At 40.1% G+C, this 20,792-nt stretch overlaps 2 protein-coding genes across 2 annotated transcripts in view; one reads left to right on the forward strand and one right to left on the reverse strand.

The window, feature by feature from the left end:
- HPGDS (hematopoietic prostaglandin D synthase) overlaps window positions 1-14,950 on the forward strand; it is a 29,330-nt gene extending 14,380 nt beyond the window's left edge. The window contains exons 3-6 of the mRNA XM_051789803.1: window positions 7,774-7,866; window positions 10,421-10,530; window positions 13,689-13,787; window positions 14,437-14,950. Coding sequence (XP_051645763.1) covers window positions 7,774-7,866; window positions 10,421-10,530; window positions 13,689-13,787; window positions 14,437-14,601 — 467 coding nt within the window. The 3' untranslated portion in view covers window positions 14,602-14,950. The remainder of the gene's footprint in view (window positions 1-7,773; window positions 7,867-10,420; window positions 10,531-13,688; window positions 13,788-14,436) is intronic.
- Window positions 14,951-17,356: 2,406 nt separating this feature from the next.
- SMARCAD1 (SWI/SNF-related, matrix-associated actin-dependent regulator of chromatin, subfamily a, containing DEAD/H box 1) overlaps window positions 17,357-20,792 on the reverse strand; it is a 41,937-nt gene continuing 38,501 nt past the window's right edge. Inside the window, exons 21-24 of the mRNA XM_051789745.1 lie at window positions 20,106-20,224; window positions 19,028-19,210; window positions 18,244-18,353; window positions 17,357-17,924 (exon numbers count right to left, since the gene is read on the reverse strand). Coding sequence (XP_051645705.1) covers window positions 17,863-17,924; window positions 18,244-18,353; window positions 19,028-19,210; window positions 20,106-20,224 — 474 coding nt within the window. The 3' untranslated portion in view covers window positions 17,357-17,862. The remainder of the gene's footprint in view (window positions 17,925-18,243; window positions 18,354-19,027; window positions 19,211-20,105; window positions 20,225-20,792) is intronic.

The raw sequence follows: 20,792 nt of genomic DNA on the forward strand, positions 1-20,792 counted from the left end.
AACTGGATCCTTGCCAAAAAAAAGGTTCAGTTGCTGCTGTGTTCAAAAATAAACACGAAAATGAGAGGATCCATCAAACTCATTGCAAATACAAATGCACAGTTCACTGTGTTGAGAATTCTTCTACACTACTGTCATTTGTATTCTGTATTCAGATCTGTCTTATAAAGCTCAGGATTTTTGCCCCCCCCCCATTTTTCCTGAGCTAAGTCTACTTCAGAAAGAAAAAAAGTGGCAGATTTCAGCCAGTCATATCCTGGTGAAAACCAGAGTGTGGTCAGTGTTTAGCAATGATAAAGGGAATTACAGCTGCATTTGTTGTAATAGCAGTTAATGTAATAGCAATTTGGTACACCCCTTATTTTGCAGCCCTCAAAAGTCATTAAAATTGGTCCAATTAATTGAACTAATTACTTAATTGTATATTGAGGTGAGATTAAGAAATATCAGACAAATTGCTATGCTCAGTTGCATACACCATCTTTGTCTTTACCCTTTGCCTCTGAAAGATCTGGAACCATTTTTGACTGCAGTCTGCAAGTACAACCTGATGTCTCTCTTTTTAAAAGCCTCAAGTATGATGAAGCAAGATAAACAAAAAAATACTTAAGGAAGAAGTTTGGACAAGAAGAGCACTTCAGGTTTCTTGAGCTACTAAGGAACAAATTGAAGAATTCAAGTTTATCTAAGAGCACAAGGAGTCAAGTCTCTGACTGAGATCTGAGAGGATAGATTTGCTTCAGGAGTTCTCACAAATTAAAGTCAGGTTTTGCAAACAAATACCAACGCAGCCAAATCATCATACCATATAAACCAGAAACTATCATCATTATTCTGAAGAAAAGAGTTTTGTAAAATTGACAGGAAAATTTGTGCATTGAGATTTATGTTCAGAAAGGGCATTTAGAAAGCAGGCTTGTGGCTGACGCAAGTTTAATTTTTGACCTGAACTGAAGAGTGTGGTGAGGTTTGTTGTTTGTTTTGGCATTTTTCATGTGGCTTCCGCCAGGAAGCTGTAGTCTTAACATACCTTCAGGTAAATAAATAAGCCCTCCCTCCTGGAAATACTGTCCCACTTGATTTTGTTTGCATCTAAGTGGTGCTTTTTTCCTGTAGAAAAGCAAGGTATATTATAACATAAGAAATTATGTTATTTGCCTTATACAATCTGAAATTAAAATTTTTATAACTCAACATTTCTTTTTTTCTCTTCTGACTCTAATCAGATCATCTTTGGTAAAATTTCCAGTTGCTGATTTCAGGCAAGGACTGTAGTTTATAATATAAGCACTCTTAAGCAAACCAGTGTATAAGTAGTATTATTGTCCAGCTTTAGCACAGAATCTAAAAAAAAACAGACAAATATCAAGTAGCAGCTTTCCATAACCCTTCGCTCTACATGGGTCAATAATTATTTAAACAAGTAAGCAAACTCATGCTGTACAGTTCCTTTTGAACAGACTTCAACTCGACTGTGACACTATTTAAAGGGTAGTCAATTTAAGATCTGTAACAGATCTGTTCAAGATCTGTATTTCTACATAATGGGGTCCTCACCAAAAGTCATGACACAGCAGAAAATCCACTGTAATGGTACAGTTACCATTGGCTTGAGATTTTGGGCTGGCAGGCAGTAGCAACTTTTGATCTGGGGCTCCATCAAGGAATTTGAAGCAATGGCAATAACACAGACTTTATCATCATAGCAAAGGATGCTTCCATTGCACTGATGGCTGTAAACATCCCATGAACTGTTTAGGAGGTGTAGAATGGTGCTTGAAAGGTCCTTAGGAAACTTGATAGACTAATTGCATTGAAAATACTTCTAAGATAAGAGATAAATCTTGAGAAGATAAATCTTGAGAAGCACCTAACTGCAGGCAAGAATTCCTCAGGGGAGCAGTTGTTCTATATGCTGAGTGACTTGCTGCTATGTACCCCTAGCTAAGATGTACAAATAGCTATCTCTGGGTAAAAAGTAGGGCTTAGCAAGCACTTTCAAGGAGAATATGAGTTGTAATAGCTACAGCACTAAATCTAGGCTGAGGTTAATCAAAGCATCCTGCTGGTCATCCCTTTCTAAAAGCAACAGATTCTGGATATCCCCAGGCCAACCACTTCCCAGGGGTCTTGCTCCTCTGCCAGCCTTACGAAAAATACATCATTCATATATTTCTTATTACAAGATGCAAAGTGTCTCATATATTTGTTTCTCATGACCCATTTTAAATACAAATGGAAAGGAAAAGTTGTTATCTTTAATTTTCAAGGCAAAGAAGAACTTATTTTGACACAGATATAGTAGTAAAGGAGCATGACTGTGACTTTTATTTTCCCCCATATTTGACCAATCCAGCTGCCTTATTATTAAACCAATGTAAGCTGCTTGATTGCAAAACTATTAATTATTCAGCTTTTGAACAATAATCAAGTGCTTAAACACAGGCTGATTTGGATCAAAGCCATAGATGATTACAAGGTGGGTAGGACAAGTCACGTGAAGAGCAGGTCAGCTCAGGGGAAATGGGGCAACCTGAACTCGTGACTGGGAGCAAAGATGAGGTAAGTCAGTATAAATGTGGGAAGGACAGAACAGAAATGAGGAGAAGAATAATAATGAAGTTAAGATGAGCGGAAAGGGAAGAAAGAGCTAAGGGAAGGAGAAAATTAAAAACTATCTGTGTAGAGGAGAACAGCAGTGAGAAGCACAGCACAGCAGAGCACCAGCAGCCAACCAGCCCAGATATCAGACTTGGACAAAACTGCTCAGCTCTATGTTCTGTTTCCCCTCCCTGCCCTTGACAGAGAAACATTCCCACACAAGCACCATCCACTGGGTTGTGCCCAGGAGGATGAGTGAGGAGCTTGTGTGTTCAAAACATGAACTTGTGTGTTCTCCTTATGAACACTATCGAGAACCTATAGGCATGCCAGGATGGGAATTGTTATCACAGCTCTTAGGGACTTTATGGGATGTCAAATTAAACAGATGCCCTTGCTTGTAACACACATCAAGCCTCACCTCCCCAACTTAGCATCCAGCAGAGACACATATAAACACCACAGTTCTAGTCCTAAAAGCCAATCAAAACTAAAGTAGTACAGAAAGAAATTAATCCAATTTCTAAACATGGCACAGATACTTCAGTGAGTCCTTCCTAAAATGAGAAGAGAGACTGCAGATCAGTCTGATGAATTTACACTCCCCATGAAAAAAACCTTGACATAGGGTGAGTGTAAAGACTGTCAGAATGCAATGCAAAAAACCCAATAAATAACTGACATAATAGGGAAAGCAAGATTTTGCTGATAAAAGTTCAATTTAGAGAAGACTACAGGTTTAATTATTTAAACAGAATGCTTTTTAAAAACCCTGTTCCTCTTTTCAGTGAGTTTTCAATGTAAATTTGGAAACCAACACAAGCATTTATAGCGCCTTCTACTTCAGATGAGCAACAAAGCAAGAGGGAACTAAAAGGGCAAGGCCATATTTTGTGCATGCCTGAGAAATGACGCTGTTTGTACGATGACAGCAATGGGTTTTTCTGGTTTTCCTTAAAATTTATTTGCTCAAGTGGGAGTTGGAAACATTATAAGACAACACTGTTTTGAAAAACGTGGAAAGGACATCCGTATGGATACACAAGGGTATAAACTGACGTAAGCACTAAACAGCCCCCTAACCGATCAGAGTCAAAGAAAAACTAGCAAAGTTATACGCACATCCTTCCAGTCTGCACTGCTTTGGCTTAGCTGTTCATTTATAATTGCTCCCCAATACGTGTCGTTTCATGATGCGCCCCCATGACTCTGACTCTACCCAAATGAGATCCCTCTCACACACCAGCTTTTCCCATCCTCAACGAATGTAGGAGCCTGGAAGGAACTGCTCTGCTTATCTGGAGTCGCATCAACCATGCCTTTCACCGAAATCATGAAAAATGTAACCAGTTTAGTACAATGTTTATACACGCAGGCAATTCGGGCATCCCCCAAGGCTCCTTGAACACGTAATGTCAATGAGCAGAGTAGGGCCAAAAGCACCACAGAAAGCTCAAAGCAAGGCACAGAAACCCATGTCCATGAGTCTAATACTGCTTAGTACAGTGTTACCAGTACAGAAACCAGACAGGTTTCTGCTGTAATTTGGAGCCCCCGAGAATATGGTCTGGATGTGGTTTTTGCTATAAGCAAGGTGTCCCGAGGCCACTTTGAGGTCATTTGTCAAACCCTGACCTTGCCTCCAGCAACTGAACTGTGTCCATCCACTGTGAAGGCTTTTTGCATCCTTCCTTAAGATGAACTGTGTGACACAAATCCATCTCCTCCTCTAGTTGGAAAAGGAAGATTCCAATTTTCACAGGGAATGCATTCCTGCCCACAACAGCCAAACTTATATATACAAAGAAATCTCCTGGGTTTGCTATGAGTTTATCAATATAGGAAGTTATTCTTTTAAGTTACAAAAGCAAAAAAATACTTTACTGTGGGTTCCTAAAAATTTTGGTGATTCCATGAATTTTCGATAATAATGTTTCAAATGCAAAGTTGTTTTTTTTCCCTAAATTTTTCCAGACCGAAAATGCAACTTTATAAGCCATTGTATCTACTCAGATATTGAGGATATGTACTATAAATATTTTCTGTCCCTTGACTTTTCCTTGTTATTTTCTTCAGCTGTAAAACTGCCTGAATATCTGCCGTACTTTCTGGTGTGCAAGAATAGCATACCCTGCACACAAGAAGAAACAACAGATTTTTAAAATGAAAAAAATCACAAGGGTACTTTCTTTAGACCTCTCAGAATTGCACTCATTTACAACTTATTAACTCAGTAATCAAGAAAAGTCAGTGTAAATCATACACATACACTCTATCAGCAAGAAAAAAATCTGTTTATTTTCAAATCATAATTTTTCCCCTGTTCTTTATAAGAAAAAATTAAATAGCATAGGAAAGGAAGGAACATCTACTATGGCAATAGATATGCTGCCTCCTAACAAACCCCCCCCAAGTCTCGTTATGAATCAAAACATAAATCCTTTGGATATTTAAGGCTTGAGGGACAATGTGCAACAAAATCTGCTCTCATTTATTAATTTTAGAATTGCATTATGCATCAGGAAAGTGTATGTACACAAAACAAAGCTATATTTGTACATTTTTAATTGTAAACTCAGTTTCTTTTTCAGGGAAGAATAACCAAGTCTTAATGAAAATAGCTCAGCACTGAGGACAAAGACCTTTGTAGGCATTACTCATATTTTCAAGGAATGAAGAGCAATTCCCTTGAATTCAGAAATTACCAGATCCTTGAGAAACAGAATATGAGAAATGACTACCATCCAGCTGATTTTGACACCAGAATCCATGTTCTTCAAGTGTCAGAAAGACGCCTCCCCTGTAACCAAGGGTTTCTTAAAAAAAAAAAAAAAAAAGATATCCATAGAAACCATTTTTCTTGTACTGACCCACAAAGTGAAACATCAGTCAAAGCCAGGACTTTTAGACTTCCCCTGTATGTAAACACAGCAGAAAATGGTCTGTTTGGTTTCTAGATGAAGCAATCACCATTTCCCAACCTGAGTAGCGATCACTGTGTTTTGACAGTTATTGCTACAGAGACTGGCTTAGTCATACTGACCTGACCAAAACTGCATCAGCTCCACGGCACTCCTCCTGGGGCCTCCAAAACAGGCTGATTAACTCCTTCAGGGGTGGCTGATATTGCTCCTGAGCTGGCTGCACTTGTGCAGTTACCTGTTGCCTGTTGCCAGCCACTAGTGTACAGTCCCGTGTGGTCTGGGGGGATCTGAAGGTGGCCCCCACGCTGGCATGTCCAGGGGTCACACACACTCTCATTCCTCTACTTGTGCCTGCCTGACAGATGTGCTGGTATCCTGCAAAAGCAGACATTATTACACAGCTCTTGCTTTGGAGGCAGCGATGCTCAGGGCACTCTGCACAATTAATCCACAGTGCAGCACCAAGGCTCTTCTCATTTTCACAGCCAGAGAGCTTTTCAGTTAAACATTAAGAGGTGCATCCTTTCCTCTTTAGATTCTCAATGAAACAAAACATAGACTCACCACGATCTTGTTGCACTCCAGAAAATAAACATACGAAGTCTTCTATGCAACAAGTTTATTACTGTTTCAGTAACAGCTAGCAGAGCAATCTTTCTCCCTGGGGGCAGCAGCTAATGCTCGTTGAGCTCTCTTGCTTCTGCTAGTCATCACCATCAAAATTTATACTGGCTTCCTAGTGTGCTGAACTTAGGGAAAAAAAAGTATCATGAGTACTGTGTTCAGATGCAGCAAAAAAAAAAAAAAAGTCACAGAGAAGTCCCGTATGTCTTGTGCAACTGCCAAATTCATTTTGCAGATACAGATTTAACATCTAAGATCCCGTACCTAATGTGATTCACATACTGCATGCTAAACCACAGAGCCATGTGGCAGTGTTCATCATTTATGTAGTTGCCTTGATAAACAGTTACTAATGCATGAGGTTTCACTATTTTGCCCCTTTCACTAAGAACTAAAAATCCTCGTGGAATGGAGGTGTCATTCCAGCTGTCCCGTACAGGCAGTTCTCCTGGGTTTGAAAGCACCTTGCACGTTTCCAATAGTCAATGTTTTCACTTTTTCACTATCACCATTTTACATCACAATGAATTCTTAAGGTGAATATAGATCTTATTTACATGAAGTGGAATCCAGATGAAAATCAGGTACAAACCATTTAGTTATGATCAGCACTTGCAGTCACATGCTTGGAATTTATAAAATAGCATCCTTTGAGATGCAGAGATTTACAGTTCCTCCAGTGAACAGCACCAGGTTCCCACAAGCAGATTCTCACTGCCCTAAACACAACCATTTTTCCCAGATTAATCTTTGCTCCAAGGTTCCAGCCCCACTTGATATCATGCCAGCAGTTTCTCCAAAACATAGCAAAACAGAATTCCAAATTTTCATATAACTACCAAATTAATAACTGAAAAATAAGATTGATTTCTTATCTCAAACTGTCTCACAGATATCCATGACATCTGATTAGTTTTTCTTTCCCTATATTTGAAGTCTGGAGGCTTCTTCCTCACAACTGATGGAAATGTTTTTGAATGCAAGCCAAGTCAAGTAAATTTGACTACCTTCTTAGCATTTGCAGTTCAGTGTGAAAGATATATTTGTCTCAGTGATGACTGTCAAATGAAATGTCTCATCACAATGTAAGTTCAGAAATGCAGATGCTTCCCTGAACCACTGCTTCTGGATTTAAAACAAGTGAAAATCAAAAAGCACCTTGTAGTCTTTACCCAATCTCTTACTTCATGCTCCAGCTGGATCCCGCACTACAAAGTCTTCAGTATTATTTTACTTAACCTTGGTGTTCACTCTTCTTGGGGTGGGGGGAAAGCAGGGAAGGAAAAACTAATATTCCTCTGAAAAATTTCCCTACATAAAGAATTCTGGAAGTATAGGAGCACATTCAGCCTCTTCAGCACAAGGCTAGGGCATAGGAAATGCAATGCCTGGTTTCTTTGCTATAGTTGCCTTCATACACTGCAATCTGGTTTACATCCTTACCCCTTACTTTTTTATTTTTAGTCCATGTATTTCCCTACAGAAACACTGTGAAACTGTTAAGTGCTATAACAATGCATACCCTCCGAGTGATACAAGTGCAGCTGTCAAAGACTCCCACTGTTAATGGCTATGATTTAACTTTTGGCTGGTTTTTTTTTCCTTTTTTACTTTCTCCTCCAAGCTATCCCGTTTGGCAAACTCCCTATTCTGGAAGTAGATGGAGTTATCATTCACCAGAGCCTGGCAATGGCAAGATACCTTGCCAGAGAATCGGGTAAGATATTCAACTATTTTCTTTCTTTAATGCTCAGGAAAAAAAAATACATCAGTAGTGAAAATAAAAACAAATCAACAACTTGGCAAGCCCAACCACACAGAAGTCAACACCAGCATGGCAATCACAGTACTGGTGCTTTTTCCAGGTACAAACAGCTCATAGTTATCAGCCCATTGTGGCATCTGCAGTTTGCCAGTACCAAGTGCTGACCACAGGAATGCAGTGTACCACATAGGATGCTATCAGAGCTGCCACTCAAAAAAGCACTGAGGAGCACCGTGTGGTGGCATTGCCACTTTCAGCAGCCTTCCTTACCACAATTTGGTGACAACCAGGCTCACTGGGTTGGGACTGCTGTGGCAATCCTGATGAGATCTCAGGCTATGTTCCCTGCCTTTTCAAGATCAGAAAGAAGAAATGGAGCAAGGCACAGCCACTAGGGTGCTGTACAACAGGGTTTAGAGTCACTCAGATGTCATGTAGAAAGTAAAAAAGGAGACCAAAAAAAGGTTCAAAGTAACAACCTCTAGTGAGAAATGCTATGACTTTCAGAGCTGAAGTCATGTGTTTGAGCTCTGAATTTGCACTGTAAGTGTGAATGCCCAAAGGAAAACTCAGAAATAATCTCTCCCATGTGTGATTGAGTTTCCACTCTGGATACAGGGCCTGGAGTTTGGGCTGACTTCTCCAGCCAATAAACTTTATTCACCTGACACTGCATGACAGCAAGTGCATACCTGTGGCCTCCCTAAGGCTCTCAGGGCAGTTTCCCCTGAAGTTAAACTTTGAGCTGCCAGGTTAACCAGAGAGATGACCAGGAGAAAGAGGTTTTGGAAGCATTAGAGATTATCACAGCAGGCAGAGCACTCTGAAGCAGATTTAGGCAACAATTCTGAGCTGGCAGAGAGATTAGACCAGATGGTGACATCACTTGCATCTTTAAATACCTACATGCTATGGAAGTACTCAACCAGTTAGATAAAGTGATATAAGACTTTGTAATGCAAGTAATCAAAGAGAGTAGCCAAGCTTTGCTTTAGGTCATCAAGCTGTCATTCAAAACCATCTGCAAATTTAGTCTGGTTGAAGGCAGATGTGCCCATGGTATGCTGAATGTCAGCAGATTGAAGAGGGGTGCTGGGTAGCAAGTACTATTCTACTTTTTTCACACTCTGAGCAAAGGGATGTAACCTGCCTTTCAAAATACCTCACATTTTTTAGTTCAGAGCATTATTCTTCTAGGCAATAGCACAACATATTTTCAAGTATGTCTGCAGTACTGTGTTCCTGCCAATTTCCTTCAGCCTTGATACAATCTACTCCTTGCAAGAGAAGAGAATGATGAGAGTCCACTCGGTAATGAAAAACAATGAGAAAGCCTGCCCCTCACCCACGCTTCCTTCCTCCCTGTCTCCTGCTGGGAGGCTGGAGCTGTGCTCCTTATGCAGTCTGAAGTTCTGACTTCCATATTCCCCTGACACCTTTTCCATCGACTTGCATTGGATATAAAGGCTTGGGATCTGGAGCACACTCAGACCATGCTGTTCTCTTTTCAGTGTTAGTCATGCTGTCAGCTACAACAGAAAAAAAAACAAGCATTGAAGGGGAAAAATATATTTTCAACATCATAGTCAAAACTTGCTAGTTCTGCCATTAAGTTTGCACACATGTCACTGATACTTTAAAATTGAGAAACGGCATTTTTAGGTACTTGTCACCAACAACTCTTAATTGAAGGTTCCCAGAACTTGATTCCCAAAAGGAGAGGCACACCCCTCACCTTCAAAAGTAGAGTTTCAGTAAGGGAGATGACTTGGCAGAGGAAAGGTGTACAGTTTGTGGGAAGCAGAGCTTCCAGGTGAGGCTTAAAGAACAGAGAGGAAGAGAAGGATTACCTGAACCTGCAGAGGTGAAAGCATGAATGCACATCTGTGAAATGAAAGTGAGGGGGGAAAAAAAGCATTAAGAGAACTGCAGGAAAGCCAAAGGACAACAGGGGGAAAAGCAGATTTGTAAACAAGATGAAGTATATCTAAGGTACCTGATTACAATGAAATAATTAAAAGCAAATGAAATGTCATGAGAATGTTCTCAATGGGGTTGAATGGGCAGGGTAGAGGGAAAGAGAAGCAGACTTTCATAGATGCTTTGAAGAATGCATTAATCAAAATGAAAAGACCATGAGATGGAGAAGGACATTGAAATCTTGGATGGGGTAAGATTAGTGGACAGGAATTTGTGCTGACCCTCACTGAATGTGCTGGGATGGTGGAAAGCAGAGAGGATAAAGAAACAATATTTAGGCTGTGGGCTCAGGTGATGGAAAGTACAACTCACTACATCAGATGGCTGTATGAAGCCATAAGAAGAAAAAAAGCGAAGGTAGATGAGATTGCACCTGGATGCAAGGAGTCAAATCCATGCTGTTAGCATAAAAAAAAAAATCTTGGAGAAGAGTTATTTTTATGAAAATATTCAGAGTTTACCTGGGGTATGAAAAGTTCCTGCTGACACTGTTCTTAAACTCCCTTTATATGTTTGCTTCCCACAGGTCTGGCAGGTCAGACGCCTGTGGAACAGGCACTAGCTGATGCCATTGTGGACACCATAGATGACTTCATGACACTGTTCCCTTGGGCAGAGAAAAATCAGGACGTGAGAGTAAGACAATCACTAATTTAAACAAAGATAGCATATAAGCCATGACTGATCACCTCCTCTGGAGACACTGAGGTGTGTCAGCCACTGGGTCCATCACCTCACCTCAGCAAAGATGAGCTAGAGGAGCTCTCTGGTTCTTCCTAGAGGCTAATGCAGACAAAGCTGCCTGCTCTCTTCCCTGTCCTATTTCACCAGACTTTTTCCATCCTTGGTGGAAAGGAGGCCATCATGATCTGCCTCTCACTGGTTCACCTTGAACCAAGGACACCATATGTGTGTACACAAAACTGCTCTTCAAAAGGGGAAAGCCAGGACACTTCCACTCCAGCTGGCACTGTGCGAGGCCTCGCTCTTGTCGCAAACCACCTAGGCTCAAATCTTCCTCTTTCTGCTAACTCACAGCCCCATCCCATCTTTTAGCACTTCTGCATTTTGATATCTTCCTGGTTTTCAATCAGTATCAGTCTTCCATAACATCCACTGCCAGCACAACTGCTTTTCAGTGCCCAGAACAGTGTAGGAGAGTGGGTGCTGCTTAACAGGGGAGGTGGCACATCCCTCACTGTCACTGCAGTTGTCCTCTTCAGACTGCCATGGCCCACCTCAGCCCTTGGCAGTGCTCCTGCAAATACTGACACCGGGCTAACACACTGCCATGGCTATTTTAACACACATTCATGGGCATGCCTTACAGCATTTGGGGTTTTTTTTGGCATTAGTCCAGTGCCTCTCATCAGAACCCCAAAAGAAAGCATGCAGATCAGCTGCTGGGGAAAGAATGTGGTGGATGAGTCAACTCAGATGTTACAATGGCTCCACACAGCTCTGACCCAAGCAGATGACCTGACCTTTTTAGGGAAGTGGTAGTGTAACAACAGGTCCTCACCATGAACTACCTACCACTGCAGTCACCTTCCACTTACTTAAAGGTAACGTTTCAGATCAACTAGGGTATTGTATTACAGAAACCACAGAGTACATAATGTTGCCCCAAACCAATAATTAATAAATACGTAAAAAAAAATAAAAATGCTCTGAAATCTAGTAGAAGAAAACCTGAAAGTGTGTTTAGAGGTTTAGTATTTAACAGCGCGAATTACTTACATTTCATCGGGATTTCCTGAAGTTTCCTACTTTGGGCAGGATAAGTTGAATCATGCATTTTAATCATTTTGGAACAGCCACACTATTGCTCACGTGCTAGTGCAGAAGCAGCACTACTCCCACAGCACTGCTGCTCCTCCACGGGGAAATGCCTGTGGTAATGCCTGCGTGTGTCCCAGCTCGTACTCAAGCACTTCTCCAAATCAAAGACCCAGGTCATGTCACCAGTGATTAATTTAAAAGGGAAGAGAGTTGGCAGGCAACCCCTATCTGCCCGTACGCACGTATACATGCAAGGTTGTGTGCTGGGGCCAAGGATGATCAAGAAATTTACTTTGCTGGACTCTCCCAATATTTTTCTCCCTGGTGGCTGTTCTCCCTCTCTCTTCTCAGGTCCACTGCCACCACCTTGTGGCAGAAGTGGCGTCTCACGGTCTCGCCAGGCCAGATTTAGGTCATTTACCCTTACTAAATAAAGTCAGAACACCTCCCCAGGCCTGACAAGTGCTTACAGGAACACAAATCCCTCAGAGAAAGGTGAAAGGATGTGCTATGCTATCTAGATAGTAGCAAAGAGAAATTAAAGCAAGGTATAGGGAGCAGAGGTGGAAGCTGCCCATGGAAGCTCCCTTGGTTCCAGACACAGCCTCCCTTCACCTTCCATTCCCCAAAAAACACAGCTGGCATTGCCACAGCTTTGTCACGCACCACTGCAGAGCTCCAGGGCTGAGATGAAAAGGTTGTGCCACCCCAGAAGGGGGATCCTGGTCTTATCCTCACCAGCTTCTCAGCTTGACTGTGTACTCCTGTAGCTGGGGGAGGTCATTACCACCACTATCACATAACAGTTTAGGGTTTTCTTTGTGGGGTGGAAGGGTGGGGTGGAGGATGACTTACCTAAAAGAAAGTAAATACTGCAGCACAGAGTACAGATATGAGATTTCTGGACTGCAAACTTGTGGGTGATATTTGTAGTCACCTCATCCAGTTACTAAGTTCTTAACAGACAGCAGAAAGTTCTGTCAAGTTTTCACTGGTGTCTGTAGAAAAACCATTTTTATTTCAGCCTGCATTTAGGTTTCTGCCTCTTCTAAATTTTATTCTTTTTTTCATTAACCTGAATTTCAAAGCTATAGAAATAATTCCATTCCTGTACACCAGTCCTTATTTAACCAAGCCTGAGTATGCTCCTCCAAAATTAGGCCAAGCACATTAACTGCACGAACTGTGCCACATGGGTTGACCAGATGATCACAACAGTCTGCACTCTTGTTTCCCTGCAAGTGAGAAAGGAAAACCAGAAACAGTTTCCCTCTCTAAAGGAAACAGTTTAACCCTTTAAAAGCAGCCTTAAAACTTTCTGCTATGGTGGAACAGCTAGCAGAAAACCACCACCATACATAACCTCATGCTTCAGCCATTAACATGCATATACTAAGGCCCGAGTCCTTTGATCCATACTTCATCCTTTAAAAACACATTAGCCACCTCAAATCTTATTGTTGCGGAGACAATAAAAAGCAGAATAACCTGAACATTAAAGTTCAAAGATAAACCTGAGTAAAAGCTGAAAACCCAGGTTCCACATCTCACACGAGATGGCTGATCAGCATCTGATTGACAGCATGGAAAGACTGAGCTTAAGGAGTTCTGGAAATCTGAAACTCTCTACACTAGAAAATATGACATTCAAGAGTTCCCCAAAAAATGACTGTGAGACATTGGGAATATATTTTGCAGCTGGATTCTTCCCAAATCTATGGCAGGGTTCCTGCCTTGCCATGGCTGGGTGACTGTTAGTACAGAAAAAGGATCAGCATCACCCCAGACATCATGTCTCAGCATTGAGGAGCTCTCAGGTTTTCATTAAAGGAGCAATATGCTTTAAGTCATGGCTCAGTGAGCCATGAATGCCATGTTTTGGGCATCCAACTTTAATCTTTCACATTTCAGCTTCCTTTTTCACAAATACCCTCCCCCCCCCCAATATTCAGTTTTGTCAGCTGCTGTGCTTACACATTGGTTTGCATCTCTGTGTTTTGTTCTTCCTCCAGAAAAAAGCATTTGATGACATCCTCATCAACAAAGCACCTGAGTTACTGAAAGACTTGGATACATTCTTAGGAGATAAAAACTGGCTGGTAGGGAATTCTGTAAGTATAATTTTTGTTTCTCCCATTCCAATCAGGTTGCCAGAAAGTAACTGAATTTCTGTTTCATGCCAGCCCATGAAACAACTCTGGTACACTTTTAACTCTCTATTCTTACCAACACACAATTGGTCGCTCAATTGCAAAGCGAAAATTGTTTTCCATACCATTGCAAAAGTGAGGCTAACCAGGACTAAGATCTGCATTTTCTAAACCAGTTCATAAGAACGTTGACACAAAACATTTTAAAAGCCTCTGTACTAGTGAACAGAAGCTCATTCTGTTTATAATCACTGACCAATTTATAAGGTAATATGAAAAAAACTTCTATAAAAACATAATATCCTTTTTTACCCAAAACTGTTTTTAACACTTTTCTGCAGCACAGTTTCAACAGGAAAAACTAATATTGTAATACTAATAATATTTGTAGCAAGAGCTTTATTTTAATCAATATTTACTGAAGTCAAGCCTTGCATTACAACCTAATTACTACTCTATAATGATGGGCTTCAGAAAAAAAGCCACATCAACAACTTAAGCAAAACAGATAAATCCACGTTTCATTTCTGCAGTTTTTTGAGAATACTAGCAGTTCCAGGTTTTGAGATAACCAACGAAAATTTACTGCTTTTTCTCCTACTTCCACTAGGTAACATGGGCCGATTTCTACTGGGATGTGTGCAGTACAACACTTCTGACCTGTAAACCTGACCTGGCAGACAAATACCCCAGGCTTTTGGCTCTCAAAGAGAGAGTGCAAGCACTTCCAGCTATTGCAGCCTGGATCCAGAAAAGACCGAAGACTGTAATGTAGATCAGCTGTTCAGAAAAACAGATACATGTTTAGTTTTCAATGTGACAAGCATCCTAAGTTATTAACTCCAGAATCATTTATGTTAACTTCAGATGGGTACGCTGCATCAAATCAAAACCTACCACTTTTTCTGGGGGAGAATCTAAAACACTGATTTGGTAGAGTAATAAATACTGTTTTGAAGAGGTGTGGTTTCAATCACATTCCCCCTCCACTAACACAGTGCTTGATCAAACCAATTAATGTTTTAGCACTCTCAAATGGAGATGAATAAACCTTCTTGGAGAAGTGCAATCTCAACAATATTTTGACCACTTGGTCAATAAAATTCAAGAGACTGTAGAAAGCATTTGAGAAGCTTGAAGTTTATACTCTGCTACTGAAAAAAAACCCCACAACTAAAACCTCCAAAACAACCCAAAAAAGCAGCTGTTCAGCTGAGGTGGTGCCCACATCAGCACCAGTTTTCCGTAAGCACACCTGCTGCAACAATAATCAACAGCTCAGTGTCTCTTTCAGTAAGTGGGAGACACAAATTGGGGGTTAGTGGTGGCAACCAGGTTTAGAACAAATGAAGAGTTCATTCTTCCAGGACTAGGGAAAAGGTGGGTGGAAGTCCTGACAATGTGGATGGTCACAAGTGCAAGCAGTTTACACAAACTCAAGAGGAGACAAGTGCTTGCACGAGGACTACACTGTGTGATATAAGCAGATACACCACAACAAATCTGGGCAATCCTCTGGGCTGGAAATGGTCACTGCTGGGAAAGTATTTCTCTTCATGCTTGTTTTTTCCTCCCACCATTCGTATTATTTCATTGAATCATGAGTGACACCAACCAACCACTAACAGTTCAGAGACAGGTAAGGTACTGGCAGAACAGAAAGCAAGAACCAATCTTTAGCTCATTCCAATGTGGCATCTTCACCTGCTTTGCAATTCCTTGCACACTTTGTTCTGGCTCTTTACAGATTTTTCCTTCTTCAGCTCCCATCTCCTCTCTTCTTCAGCAACTGACCTCAGATCATGGTGGGCTTTGTTTTTTTCCCTCTGGACATCTTTCCCAATCAGAGACACAGAATCATAGAATGGTTGAGGTTGAAGGGACCTCTGGAGGTCACCTGGTCCAACCCCTTGCGCAAGCAGGGCCACCTAGAGCCAGCTGCCCAGGACTGCATCCAGACAGCTTGTGATTACTCCAAGGGTGGTGACTCTACAATCTCTTGAGACCCTAAATTAAAGAGGGTAGAAATAGTTACAATAAATTAAAAAAGGCAGAAACACATATGAGCTTCATAGCACTTAAAGACAGATGTTGATCCTGGGGGTCTACAGATATGATTGTTTGAGAAGTAACCACTGCTCAGCCAGACTACATTAACTGATTCCATATACATCCAGAACATCACAAAAACCACCCTAAGGACAGGGATTTTGTTTCAATTCACATCCAAACCAAACAGGTGAGAATATGCAAATACAATGGGCTAAGAGTTGGGTTAGTATCATACTTGACAGAAACAGGCAACTTCATTAACTATAGCATTAAACACCCATGGTTGTCTGTTAAATCCCACTATCTAGTCCAAGAGAATCAGTGGAATTATAGGAGCATGGCAGACAAACTGATTCTTACCCATCTCCTTTCCCATATAATAAAGTATTTCTTCACTCTATTTCAGCTGTGCATTTTGGAACACAAAGCACAGCACAGAGTATTTCAAGGAAAAGCCAAGCGGTTTAGTTCAAACTTTGAAAACATTTTAAGGGATTTAATCTTTCATCCATTTTGAATTTGCAGAAATAATGCACAGTTGACCAAAACCACCCACAAATACCCACAAAAATACCCACAGCCTTGACCAAATGAAAAAAAAAAAAAAGCATGTCCAACTCACAGATCACCTCATTGGCTTATCACTAGCACAGTATCTGAAAGACAGGTTGAAAAACTGAGCAACGATGGACTCCAGCTCCTCTTCCCTCCCTCTTCATATAACACTGTTTAAGTGCCTTCAAAAGATGAAACAAGTGTCTTGACTGTGACAACCAGATCTAGCAAAGGGGTAACTATCAAACCTATATTGCAAACCAGAATGAATCTCAGATGCAATCCTCTGAGTGGTTCAGCCTGGTACAGATTTGTTGAGCTCTGCACAGACCATACAGAAGCTGAGGCTTTGACAGAGGGCAGGGGCGGTAAGAACTCTGCCATACTTTGCCTTCCCCCATTGCTTTTTAAAAAGCAGCAGTCTGAATCAACCACTCGAGTTCAAAAAACCAAAAAAAAAGTTTCTGTCCAGGGTAATGAACATGCTCCTCTCCTACCTCCTCAAATCACATCCTTGCTGGCAAATTATAAACTTCAGGTGGAAGCACACCTCATCATTGATACCCCTGAGGCTCTTCATTTCACTGAGATGAACTCGAAATTCATTGAAACTTCAAGAAGAGAGCAAAACTTTGTGTTTAGAACACTTTGTTGTCAGAGTGCAGATCATGTATCTACAATAAGGACTGACAAAAAAAATTACAATTTGGAAAGTTCCATTTGGCAAGAATTCTGTTTATACAATCAACATACTAACACCACTGTGATTAGAGTATAATGAAACATCAGTAATAAACCAGTGGTGGATAAAGCCAAGTCAGTTCAAATGGAACATTTCAGCAAGTTTGAAAGCTGTCTATTTGATTTATAACACGCAAGTTATCATCCCCAACCTACCTCAAATAACCACAACCATGAAAATATTTTGTCAATCTATGGAATTTTATTGGAACAAGTTGATATAAAACCAGTACGGTACATCAAATGAACCCAAACAAGCAGAAACAAACAGACTCGAGCATTGTCAAATAAGGCACATATAAAAAAATCTACACATGGAATCCAGTGAAACAGACAGTTTATATATATATATATATATTTATATTTGGAGGTAGAAATAATTACAAAAATACTGACAAATCTTAAGCTGTATCAGATTGGTTAAAACAATTACTATTTAGGTCCCCATTTTGAAAAGTGATCTGTAAAATAATGTTTATTCAGCATCTCTTGTTGGCACACTTGGGCCATTTATGTTTTTAAGCATCCTAAGAATGCTATCAGTGTTAAAAATTTTCAATACCATGAGGAATACAATAAAGAAACTACAAAAAGTTATAAATGTTCATAAAACTCCTGGTCATCAGAAAGGTAAGAATCCTTGGGGTACATCATCACCTTTCCTTGAATTTCACAACATATTTACATTTCAGAGACCCAATGAAGCTTTTAATAGTGTGGCTATATCTGCTGGAATGGTTCCTTCTTCTCCTGAGGAATAAAAACAAATATGAGTAGAGCTTAAAATATTTCACATAAACAGACAAAGGTCTACATTCCACAAGACTGTAAAAAAAAAAAAAAAAAAGGAAATCCTCTGCTTAAAGGACTTTTTCACTGATTTCTGGGTCAGACTTACAGGGCACTTACTGTCAAATCGAATAATAATCAGCACAAATACATCTTTCTAATTTAACATAAAAAAAACAACAAAAGGCTTGTCTGTATCAAGAACCTTCTTTTTTCAGAATAACATTTTGCAGCAACCCCAATTTACTTAAGGGGACATCATTATGTGCAAGACACCTACCTGCATCTGCTGCAGTCATATCCTGTTCTAACTTCAATTTCTGCTGGCTGATTTTGAGCATGGATTCTTCAATAGTCCCCTTACTGATTAGCTTTATGACTTTTACTTCTCTGAAAACCACAAAATAGGATAAATCCGTTTTTATATTTTCTTTGGATCAGTGCAAAAGGGAAGGATGCTATGCCTTTGCTGGCAGTGGTTTAAAGCAAAGATGAGGAAATGAATGAAAGGGCAATACAAAGAGCTCCTAGTTTTTCTCTCTGGAACAACTGTGCCCTGTACTGCCAGAAAACGAGTTTTTTCCTGCACTCTCAGCCACTGCAAAGTCTGGACAGTCACAAAAATCTCTATTCATACAAACAAGTCAAATTCCCCCTAATTCCATATTACAGCTGAAATACCTGTTATTAAACACATTCTGTGGTTTCACTCTTTATGATAGGGTGGCACTTAAAAGCTTAGAAGTCTCTTGAAGAGAACAGTTTGGCCAAACAGTCTCAAAGACTTCAGATCTGCCTCAAAACAGTTCCCAGTACCAGAAATTTGACAATTTTACAGAATTTGAGTTGTAGAGAACTAGAAAAAGGAGGAGAGTGTAAATAAGATTTGGTCTGGCAGTTACATATGCTAAAACAATTACAATTCCTCGCTGACATAAAACACAGAGCTAGTTTACACAAGTCTCTGCTTGAAATGGAATTTTTAGTCATAAAATTTTGTCCTTTTAGCCTCCTTTGAGAGTTTGCCTCCAAGAAAACCCAAGTATAACTAAAAGGAGTCGTACCTTGTCTGACCTACTCTATGGCATCGGTCTTCCGCTTGCTTATCGTTGTACGGGTTGCAATCAATGTCATGAAGAATAACAACATTTGCTGAGGTCAGATTAATTCCCAAGCCACCAGCTTTGGTTGACAGAAGGAATACAAATATTTCCATATCTGTATTGAAATGATCTATTAGATGTATCCTGCAGAACACAAGACACCGTGCATCAGACCTTGGAAAAAACACCACAATGGCTCCAGAACTGAATACAGAAGTTGGGATGATGAAAGGACAGTGGCACTGCACAGCAGGTCAAAAGTACAGATGTTATACAGAAGGAAAAAGGGTACCAACAGTCCTCAGCAGTGACCAGAGAAACATACTGAGTGACAGATCAATAGCAAGGAATGAAAAAACGCTTAGAAAAAGATTTTTGATGTTCACAGAACACAAAGAGTAAGTTGGAGAATGAGAAAACTGAAGTATATGAAACAAATGGGGAGGGAAGGGATGAGTTTTGCTTCATGACTGTCTTCTGTAGTAACTGCAAGGACAGTAACAGACATCAGCTGTAAGGGGGAAGTAACACCATAGCAAGAATCAAATTTTTTTGAAAAGAAGAAAAAATCATCTAAAATATTTCTTTTTTTTTTTAGAATTCCTGCAACAACAAACATGCACAGCTCAAATACAAGAAAAGCATTGCAACATTTTCAGCTGTAAGAACAGACTAAATGGTTTGTCCTAGAGAAACAAAGGGGTTTATCTGGCTATTGTAACAGAAATATACTATACTTCCAAGGAATAGCTACAGGTAAGCTTGTGTTATGGCATACTGTCACACAAACACACCATGAACTGCTGAAGATACAAGCTTTCCATTTCAATGGGTAAGATTGTAACCTGACAACCTAAAACTCATCTTTCAGCCTCACCCCTGCTAAAGTGAACTGAAATACAACATTAAAGCCCTTCCACAGTCAATGCCCGGTGACCACAGATTTCTATACATTGGAAAAGAAAAGTAAGGGTTTTAGGTTACCTCCCTTTCTCCAAAACACATTCACTTTTTCATCTTTGCAAAAAGAGTCACATACCGATCAGGTATCTGTGTTTTTCCATCCAACCTGATATATCTATGTTGCCTGTGTTTTAGGAAAACTTCCAAGATATCCAGCATCATAGTAAACTGGCTAAACAACACAACTCGGTCACCCTGGAAATGACAACGCAAAACAAAAGTTTTAGAGCATGTCAGCTATGAACTACAGAAATCCTTTATTAGTGCAAATAAGCGATTTTACTTTCACTGAAACCCTATTTTCCAAACAGAAAGACTAAGCTGAAATTCATCAAGTCAGGATGGACTTTCATGAAGATATCCAGTATTTCTGCCACATTAACCCACTGTTTGTCAATGCAGTGATATTTTAGTTACTTTGTACTTAGGTGATTCAAGCAAATCACATATCAAATGCATAAATGACAGATCCACTCCATCCATAAACATCAAACTATTTTAATTAAAAACTTAAATTTAAATGATATTCTATATAGTTTAGAGCAGTAACACGCTTTTGTCTGAAATAGTCAGATATACAGCACACACTTGTGTAAACTCAGGATCTTCTCAAGCATTATGGTACATGCTTATTTGTAAAACAACCTTGTTTGAATCTCAGGGCAGGACTCTAAGCAGGGACCTCTTCTTACCTTTACACTGGCTTAACACATACGTGATTATTCTAAAATAACAAAATTTATTCAATTGCTAAAAGAAGGTG

This window comes from Manacus candei, unplaced genomic scaffold (genome assembly GCF_025592945.1).
Source record: "Manacus candei isolate 608988 ecotype Guabito, Panama unplaced genomic scaffold, ASM2559294v1 h1tg000028l, whole genome shotgun sequence".
NCBI classification, from domain to species: Eukaryota; Metazoa; Chordata; class Aves; order Passeriformes; family Pipridae; genus Manacus; species Manacus candei.